The sequence below is a fragment of the Caloenas nicobarica genome, chromosome 4, assembly GCF_036013445.1.
Source record: "Caloenas nicobarica isolate bCalNic1 chromosome 4, bCalNic1.hap1, whole genome shotgun sequence".
Lineage (NCBI taxonomy): Eukaryota > Metazoa > Chordata > Aves > Columbiformes > Columbidae > Caloenas > Caloenas nicobarica.
The window spans coordinates 26,265,729-26,275,692 of NC_088248.1; the positions used below are offsets into that span (position 1 = coordinate 26,265,729).

At 51.1% G+C, this 9,964-nt stretch overlaps 1 protein-coding gene across 1 annotated transcript; it reads right to left on the reverse strand.

Moving 5' to 3' along the window:
• Positions 1–1,420: 1,420 nt before the first annotated feature.
• FGF5 (fibroblast growth factor 5) lies at positions 1,421–9,658 on the reverse strand. Its single transcript, XM_065634540.1, has 3 exons — positions 9,388–9,658; positions 6,437–6,540; positions 1,421–1,762 (listed from the first exon to the last, which is right to left on the reverse strand). The coding sequence occupies exons 1-3, from the start codon at positions 9,656–9,658 to the stop codon at positions 1,421–1,423; spliced, it is 717 nt and encodes a 238-aa protein (XP_065490612.1).
• Positions 9,659–9,964: the final 306 nt, after the last annotated feature.

Sequence of the window (9,964 nt, forward strand, 5' to 3'; positions counted from 1 at the left end):
TGGAACGCACACCCTTGTGCAAAAATCATTTGTTGCCACTTGGAGCTGATGCATCTGGAGAGGCTGCCCAGAAGGACAACGGGTGGAGAACCTTGCTTTAAATGTGAATAACATTTTGTATGATGATCAGATTTTAAGAAAAGGTTCAACAGTTATTGCTAATCGACGACTAGAACACTAGGAGGGCTCAAGTCAGGAGGGGTTTTGCTGACATGAGCCTACCTGGGCTCCTATTAAGGCTTAACCAGTGAGGTTCAATGCTACCATTTCCTGTACGTACACAACACAGCTAAATGCTGACTAAAAACGCCATACGCACAATTGCTCCACAGTTAACACCATGACGAAAAAACAATTCTATGGTCAGGGCCATAGGACAGCCTAGGTGAGGAAAAAAACTTCTGAAGATACAAGTAGCTGTAACAGCATTTATTGCCACATTGCTACAGCTGCTGTAAAATGAAAACCTTCCCCTCCCACACCCAAGTGAATAATAAATCAGCAGCACAAATTGTCAGAAGAAACCAGTGGGCTCCCCCCAGCCAAACATGTCCCCATCCCCAGGGAGCAGTGGCTTGGAGGGGCTCCCCCCAGCCGGCACTAGCAGGAATGCCATGGGGCCAGGACAGAGGTATTTTAAACACAGACGTCGAAGCAATACTTTGATGGACAGAAGGAGATTCACTCATCCAGCTGTCCAGGGAAGAGCAGGAGAGACCACGAGGAGCAGGGCTGCGGTGCTGCAAATAGCCACCCTCCCCAAGCCTGAAACCCTTAAAAAAAAAAAAGTAATAAATCTGTCTATATTATTGCCAACAAAGAGTTTTAAGACCTTTTTGCACCACAGATAAGGTGAATGAATTTGTTGGGCTTGGTCTTGTTATTTTGTTGTGGAATCGAGGAGCTGGTTTGCAAGCAAAGGGGAAGGGACAGACCTGGATAAACAGTGTTTGAGGTATGGTTGGAAGAAAAAAAGTGCAGCAAAAAGGAGACGCAAAAAAAACCAAACAACAAAACAAAACCAAAAAAGCACTTAATAGGTTGGCTCCAAACATATCTCTTGTATGAAAATGATTGTCAAAAGAGTCACTAGTGAAAATAAGATAAGAAAATATGTTTGCCATAGAAGTACCTTTCTGCTTCTTTCAACAACAGAAAATTAACTCAAAATCCATAAAGTGTTTTCTGTTCACCACAGGAAATACTCTTTGGAAAGCCCAAATTATGTTGTCCCGGTGCACGCCTCTGAGGGTGCCATCTGGTTTATGTGACGAAGAGAAAACCACAAGCTCAGCACCGCTGCCCGGAGCCTCGCCATGTCCATCCAGGGAGAAGTGATGCAGGTGTCCTACAGGGTCACCCCCAAAAAGCCACCCAAGTGTCCTGTCTCCCCCATGCTGGCATCCCCATCATGGTGCAGCTACCCAAAGCGAAACTTCAGACGATACTTGACAGGGCCAGGACTTTTTCGAGGCGGTGACGGGGCAACCTTTGGTTTTGGTGGTGGGGGCTTCTTTTCGGGGAGGGTGACGGTGAAGGCGAGCTCGGGAGGCTGGGGCTGCCGAAATCGGGGGAGGAAGTGCGTGGAGACATGCTGGGGTCTGGCGCGGGGGCTGCAGCCCCGCTTGGCTTTGCCCCGCTTGTTCAGTGCCACATACCACTCACGGCCCGACCGCGGGCTGCGGTGCACAGCCGAGGCATAGGTGTTGTAGCTGTTCTCCTGGAAGCGCTCCCGAAAGTGGCAGTCCGCCGTGAACCGGGCCTGCAGGGACAGAGAGCCAGAGTGCACCATTAGCAAAGGGCTTCTTTTACCCATCCGCTGCCCCGCCACGCTTCATGGATTTTAAGTCTCCCAAACCAGGTCCAAAGGGGCGAGCAGCAATGCAGAGGCACTCGGGAAACCCACTCTGAGGCCAGCGGGTACCCTACAATTTGGAAAACCTCTGAACACAGGTACTTTCAGCGGCTGCTTAGCACCCAATTTTGGACTTTCTTGGAGAAAAAAAAAACAGGCTGTGAGAGCCTTGGCCTGCCCCAGTGCCACCCTTCCCACCCCAGCTCTCCTCTTGCCCTTCCCACCCACAGGAGGGAGGGTGAGGCTCCATAACCCTCGTGGAGCAACCTCACTGAGGACCCTTGGGTTGAGCCTCCACTCCATCTCCATTCCTGCCCTCACACCCCTTGCTTTGGCACCAAATCGTCGCTTAATAATCTGGAAAGGCAATTTGCATGCAGATTTTCATTGCTTCACTGAACATGGGTTTGATTATATTGGATTTTTTTTTCCTTCTTCATCTTAAATGAACTTGGGTCATTTTGTCCCTTGATAACCTGAAGAAATTACTTACAGCCAAAGAACGTCGCCTCTTATAAACAGGGCAGCTTCACTGACTCCCACATGGCTGAGGGGAAAGGTTTCCCCCGACACAAAGGGATAAGGCCTCGCTCCCTAAAACATCGGATCCGCTGGCACAGCTTTGCACCCATGAAAACAACTCCAGTGATATAGTGATATCCTTGCAGGGATGCTGGGTCACAGCCAGCACTAATGCCCAGCCCATGGGATGAGAAAGAGTTTGGCACAAACTCCTACTCAGGCCAAAGGGAGGTAGCCCCCCAGCTCCACCCTGAGACAAGCCACCCCAAGAAAATAAAGCATTTTTATGCAGATGGATAAAAAAGCAGAGCAAGGGCCTGCCTAGTGAGCAGGCACATGGGGGACAGTCACATCTCTGGCAGAAAATAAAATGTGTGTTAGACAAATCCCGATACCAGTGAAAGCACAGAACGCTAGCTATCACCCATTGCCTTAGAGGACAGGGTGAATACTGCCCAGAACAACTGCTTATTGTTCCCAAGGAGGGGAAGAAAAAATACCAAAACACTCGGAAGTACAAAACCAGAGCCATAATGCCCCAGCTATGTGTCCACAGCACTGTGATACCTGGCTGCATCCTTCAGCAGTTCTTCTGAAATCCTTTGCCACGCTTTAATCTGATCACAGGCGTGTTACCTGGTGCTCTAATAGCTTCTCCAGCGATGCCTGCTGCATCAGTCTGATTGCAAAGCAACACTTCAAACTATTGACATCAAAGGGATGCTGAGCTCTCTAGCTTCGAAACCCACAGCAATAGAGAACAAGACAAAACCACCAAGCACTGCTTTAAAACCACACAGAAGCCTATTTGACTGGGATTGTTTTTGAACTCCTAATTTAACTGGAGAAGCTGAGTTGTACAACACAATTGACAGAGTCCCCAACCTGCAATTCATTTTTTTCCCCCATAACACTTTGAATTAAGTTTCCTTTTGCTCTTCACTTGAAAGAAACATCATCTTGATGACTCCTTTTTGGTTTCCCCATCTTTTATATATCTACAATGCTGCATCATCCATGTATGAGCATACATCTTCACAATGCAAAGCTTTGCTGACCCCTTGTTACTCTCTGAAGCCTCAATACACACAGCAGTGCTTGGGCAAAACTCTTGTGCATCAGCCTTTGCATGGGGAGGTTTTAGGACTGACCAAGGTGCTGATGTGTTCCTGAAAGGGTGCTCAGTGCAAACAGCCCTGAAACAGGCCCTACGCTTCCCAGTGGGATTTAAGCAAATGGCAAGAGCATTTTTGGCGTTTGAGATGAAGCTGGCTGCCTTGGCCCAGGCATCGTGGCTGGCTGTGGCCTAGGATGCACTATTGAAATCGGCTCGAGTGGGCATTGCAAAAGCTGCTGTAAATAGGAGAACATGCTCGTGCCCTTGCTCATACAAATTCCCAAACAGATGGGCAAGCTCACCACTGCTTTTCTTACGGGTAAGCTGAATTAATTTTTTTCAATCTGACCCAGCATTTTTGGGGCAATGCGACCCCACAAAGGGAGGTGGCAGTAAGGAGGCTGCCCAGGTCCCCATCTGGAGCATGACAGGTAAAGTTCCTGCTCAGATTGGTTTGGGGGGAACTGCTCCTTAATAGGTGGAGTAGCATCCCCTCCAAAGTGGAATTTGGGGAAGTTTGGTGTTCCAAACCTGGGACACGGTGGAATGCCATGGGCTGCTCCTGCCAGCTGTGTGGGGGAACAAGGAAACCTGCAGCCAGCGCATGTGGAGGGAAGCCCTCCCCTCCAGACTGCAAAGCACAGCGGGAAGCACATCAGCTGTCGGTTCACCATCACTCTGACAGGTTTTCCCCACATCCCAGCTTCTCAGCTCAGCAATCGCACCATTTCAGCCAGGGAAAAAGAGGCATTTTTCTCAGCAGAGGGCGGGCAGCACAGCACCATACACTGGCTGGCAGTCAGATCTGCTCTGCAGCAACTCCAGATACAATCGTAAAGAGCCATCTTGAAGTCATACTTCAAAATTCAGTTCAGTGGAGATTTGCCCACGCAAGGACCACAGCATTTGGTCAACTCTGAACAACTCCTGAGAAAGGAAAATTACTCGAGACCCCTGCGGACAAGTCTCACCTTTGAGGTTCCTGCCGGCCCCTCCCGAGACCAATACCAAACCCACTCCTGCCTGATTCATGCTAAAAATGTACAAATATGGGACCAAGGATTTAACAACGAGGAAGAAGCCATCTGTGCATGCAACTGATAATTGCTGGGATTACTGTCAGTTTCTGAAGCTGGTGCCTCTAAAAATGAACCACTTGGTAATTTAATTAAGTTGATGTAAATAAAAAAAAAAAAAAAAAAGAGGGCTGCTATAAAGCACCAAGCTTGGATAAAACAGGGCCTCATGAGCCAGTTTTGAAGGAGCCCGAATCCCTGCAGGAATGACTTTTATCTGCAGTTCAGCACAAAGGCACCGTCGTGACTCCCATATCAAAGCTCTGCCCTGAGTGACAGGCACAGGGCTAACTTTGTACTGCTCAAAACTCATTAGGCCATGAAATAACTTTATCCTGCCAAGACAGGAAAGAACAACAGATGCTGGGGTTGCATTATTGGCATTATTTAGCCCAGCAATCTTTAGACATTTGGGTCAAGTTTCTACAAATTCACGGCTTTCATCCGAGTGGGGCATCACGTGTCCTAACCCCCAGCTCTGACCTGCCTAATTGAGGTCCCTCTCCAGCATTGCCCTTTGTGTGGTGACAATTAACCATACACCAATGAGGTTTGATTTAATTTCTGCCTGTGTCGGGACATAAATCAAGGCTTCAGCTCAAATAAGGGCTCATTGTATGCTTTGAGGGAGAGGAGGCTCTGGAAGGTCCGAGGATCACACCCCGCACCGCCTGCCGTGCTCTCCTCTCCTTCCTTTACCTTCTTTCTGCTCCTCTCCTTCTCCGTCCTTGTCCTGCCCCATCTCCTTCCGCCTGTGTTTTCCTCCATACAGCCATTCTCCCTTTAGCCCAGACACTGTTCCCGCTCCTATTTTGTTTCCTAAAATAAGCAACCATGTTCTCACCCTTTAAGCATCATTAGGTTTTGGGAATAACACTCCAATAAGACTCAAGGGAGAGAAAGGAGAGTTTGTAAATCTCACCTGAAGGCAATTTGCAGATTCGGGCAGTATAAGCACATCAGTAACATCCACTTCACAACCACGAGGTTTGCCTCATAACCACAAGGCAGGCAATTTGCTTTTCCCTCTTCCAGACTATCAGCCCTGAACAGGCTCCCTGGGAATAAACTTGGGTGACAGGTCATCCAAGATGCTGCACTAAAAATCCCCTTCTTTGAGTTTTGCATTTATACACACTTTCGAAAGCAAAGAACTTTCATGTAAGCCAAGTAGTTATTTTCATTTCTTTAAATGATCTCTAGAACTAACAAAAAATTGGGAAGCAGCACCTTTAACTTGAAAAAAGAAGTGAAACCAACTTACAGGATTCATTCAATGCAACCCAAACCTTCATGAAAACAACCTGCAGAAACAAGAGTTACTAAGATTTTTCCAAGCTAGCTGCAATACTCCTGCACAGGCTGGACCTCACCTCCTTAAAAACCTGGGCGCAGCTCTATGCTCTCACCGGGGGATGGTTCCCCCGCATTGACATGCACCCAGGGTGAACCCAGCCAAAATCCCAGCATGCCAGTCTCTTCCCCATGCGTGAATGGGCACAGACAAGCTGCCGGCACTACGCATGCCGCTCTCCAGGAGACATTTGGCTAAAACCGTCTGCGTGATATGCTGCAGAAGTTGCTAAAAATAAACTGGCAATGCTCAAAGAACAAGTCCTTTTGATGCAAATATCCAACTGAAAAAAAAAAAAAGGCCGTTTTTCTTGGTTAAATGCAGTAAGATATGGGCTTTAGGGATTTCAGGTCCACCTGTCACCTATCTGAATGCACAGTTCTGATGCTGCCCAGCACAGAGCCCTCCCGGTAGCCAAAGTGCTACCTGGGAGCATTGCTGTCACGTGCATGTGAAGTTGTCACAAGGCCTTTAATAAACAATACATACTGGTAAGTGGGGAGTTTACTTACACTTGCATGGAGTTTTCCTTTTTTTGACATCGCTAAAAATTTGTTGCTGAAAACTCCTCGTATTCCTACAATCCCCTGAGACACAGCAAATATTTCCAAAATACCTAGGATGACAGAAATCCCAGAATAAATCACAGTTCTTTTCACATCAGTGTGACAAAGAAAAAAAAAAAGTCACATACTTTTGCATTTCCTCTCCACAAGACCTTGCTCTTCAGTTCCCTTGCTCCATGCAGCACTCACGCTCAACCCCACAGAGGGCCCTGCATTTACTCCACAATGGCTGTGGGGTGGGTTGTGGTGGTGGTGGGTTTTTTTGTTTGTGGTTTTTTGGGATTTGGGTCTGGCTTTTTGGGGGCAGGGGGAGGGGTTGTTTGGTTTTTGAGGTTTTGTGGGTTTGGGGGGGTGTTGTTTTGGTTTGTTTTCTAAATTTTAGAAACTGTGTTTTAGAGGACAATTTCTGAGTCAGCTGCAATAGAGCAATTTAACATCTGGGTAAATCCCTCTCGAGGGTGGGAAAAGCAGCTGAGGGAGAAGACAGACCCTTGTGCCTTATAGCCAGCCTGCTGAGATCAGTTTTGCCTGTCCTCCTCCCTGTATGCACCAGACTCTGGACATAAAAGTGTGACACACACAATTTTGGGCTAAAGGTACCAATAATGTTTTCTTAGGCTCCTCCTAAAAGCAGGACTTGGGGAGCCAGATGCTACACAGCCCAGCTGTGAAAAAACAAGCCTTTTTCCTCCTCAAATAGGTATTTTCTGAGCAGGATCGTGCTCTAGCCCTCAGCAGGGTGTGCATGACCTATAACTCATCTTACAGAAGAGCTTTGACCTCTGAGCATCATTTATCAATAGCACCAACACATTTCATTTCCCCACACAGCATGGTATCCCCCCTGGCAGATGAAGGGTGCCAGCAGGAAGACATCCCCCAGTGTCCTGCCAGCCAGGGAGAGACGGAGTAAGCACCACATCTCCAATGTGCGCTTCCAACCTGTCATCCACGCTTCAGCTCCTTTGGTTTCCAGAGACCTCATGCATTCAACAGCTGCAGCACCAGCTCTGTTGGCCATCTGGGGAAAAAAGCATCGCTATCCACAGCTGCAGCCCTCGGGTGGCCCCAGGGGGTGGTCTCAGTGGTCCCAGAGGAAGGAGCCCTGAGAGCATCTCACCTGGGCCCAGCAAAGAGCTGCACGGATTAACATGCCAAGAGCAAATATGAAACCGCTGTTAAATCCCTGAGGCCAGTGGATCGGATCGCCACTTCCCGTGTTTATTTTAAGGAGAAAGTGCAGTTCCTGAAGGTGCCCAGGTCCTGGTACAGAGGGCCTGGGGACAACCTTGGGGGGCCTTGTGGGCGACTCCTCCTCACCCCATCTGACCCAGCAGTAACAGCTGCCAAGAGGCATGGGGTTGTACGACCCCACCAGAAAAAGATGCATACCCTCTCCAGCACATTCCCTGTCCTCGAGGACAGGCCAAAAAACCTGCTGGCCTTGGGGAGGATGTCTCCCAGCCAGCACAACCACCACCACCACCCCCCCACTTATTGAGGAGCCCCGGGCCAAGCCCAGTTTCCCAGGGGCCAAAGATAGAGTTTCCCTTCCAAAAGTTGACCTTTTCCCAAAAAAAAGGGGAGAAGGGAGCAGATCCTTATGGCACATATCCCTGCATGGCTTCCCTCTCTGACACATGCCCCCAGCCAGGGCTGGCTCTGCTCTGAAGCGTGGAGCTGGTGATGCTGTCTGGGGAGAAAATCTGAGATTAAAGATGAATGAACCTCACATAATCCAAGTCCCCGTGAGACTGCTGCAGCATCAAAGGCTGTGCATATCGCACAGAGGAGAGTCCTGATGGATGCACACCATGGCACGGCTCCAAAGGGGTGAAACTCTTTCCCCCACACCTCTTCTGTCTTGGGGGGCACAGTGCAGGCAGCCCCTCCAAACTCACATCTCCCAAAACAGCACTGGCCTGAATGCCCCATTTTCTCATCCATCCCCTTTGCAACCCTTAACATCCTCCCCAGCCATGCACACGCAGTGCTCCTTGCCTGCTATTGCAAACTGCTCAAAACCTCAAACACAATTTCCAGCTTTCACTGCATCCATGCCCACCGGCTGCCCTCCTCTGTGGGGCCATGGCACAGACCAGGGCCCGAATAAGTCCAGGTCAGATTTGGCTGTTGCTCCGTGACACGACTGGCAGCTGAAATCACACATACTCCCAGGGTCACCCCAGGCTCTTTAAGAGAATTTTTCATCCCTGCTTGCCATTTCATTCCCTCTAACAGGAGATCACACCAACTCCGACCCAAAGGATAAGCCATGAGTTAGCAATGCTTTCTCTCAGGGGAACGTCAGCTCAGTCCTATTTTTAAACTGAATATATCCTATTGCTTTGCTGGAACAATGAAAATGCAGAGGGAAGGATGGAAAAGTTACATGGGGGAATGATGGGAAAGGGGCACAAGGGAGAGCCCTGTGCAGCATCCTCCCACCCAGTACCCCAATGAGGTGTTGTGGTGGGAGCACAAGTCTCATACCTTCACATCAATCCTCTCATACTCATTTCCTAAAGGTGGACAAACCCCACAGAGCGGCACTTCCCAGAGTGTGCAGGGCAGAGCTCACACTGCTCCCCAGGGCAGCGGCCCACCCAAAGGCAGTGGGACACAGCACCCCGCACACCCAAAATCCTCCAGCCCCAGCCTCCCACAGCAGGCAGCACTGCAAATTCACTTTTCCCAAGGCTGCCTCTGCCCCAGCTCACCCCGGGTGAAGACAGAAGGGAGCGAGGGGCTCTATCGCCCCAGAGGGGCACCCCCAGCACCACCTCCCTGGCATGGAGGTGCCACAGCCCCGTGGCCGCACCAAGGAGGTGCCCCACCGTTCCCCGTGCTCTGGGGCACGGCCGGACGCCCCCCGACCACCCTCCCCGGGCACTCACTGAGCGGGCTGGCGTCGTGGGCGCCGTCCACCCGGCCGTCGGGGTGCAGCTGGAGGTGGAAGCCGATGCCCACCCGGCAGTACAGCCGGCCCCGCCGCCGCCCCGGGCGGCTCCGCGGGAAGCGACTCGGCCCCGCCGCCGAGGAGGAGGAGGAAAGCGCGGGGGCGTTGCGGTCCGCCGGCCCCGGCTGCGCCCCGCCGGGCACCTGCTCCCGCCGGGAGCGGGCGGGCAGGGCGAGGAGGACGAGGAGGAGGAGAAAGGACGGGCTCATGCTGCCGGCGGGAGGGAGGGCGCAGCATCCCGCGGAGTCCCGGCAGGGGGAACCGGGACGCCCCTCCCCGCCACCGGGGGATTTATAAGCGGGCGGCGGCCCCGCACCTGTGCCCGGCCCCGGCAGCACCGAGCACCCCCCGGCCCGGCTGCGCCGCCCTCCGTCCCCCGCCCGCAGCAGATGCTGGGGCTCAGGGTGCGCATAAATCTGGGGAATTAACTTGTCCGCCCCGCCGAGACAGAGGAGATGGGGCTGCGCCTCGAGTTACCGCCGAGAAATACCTTGTCAGCGGCTTCACCCGTGGTC

What these genes read in the sequence shown, in the direction of transcription:
- FGF5 (XM_065634540.1), bottom strand. Translation starts at nt 9,658, where the DNA reads ATGAGCCCGTCCTTTCTCCTCCTCCTCGTCCTCCTCGCCCTGCCCGCC. An exon ending in CCACGACGCCAGCCCGCTCA is followed by an intron (nt 6,541 to 9,387) that starts GTGAGTGCCCGG and finishes CTGTCATCCTAG; the next exon opens with GTATTTTGGAAATATTTGCT. An exon ending in AAGGAAAACTCCATGCAAGT is followed by an intron (nt 1,763 to 6,436) that starts GTAAGTAAACTC and finishes CTGTCCCTGCAG; the next exon opens with GCCCGGTTCACGGCGGACTG.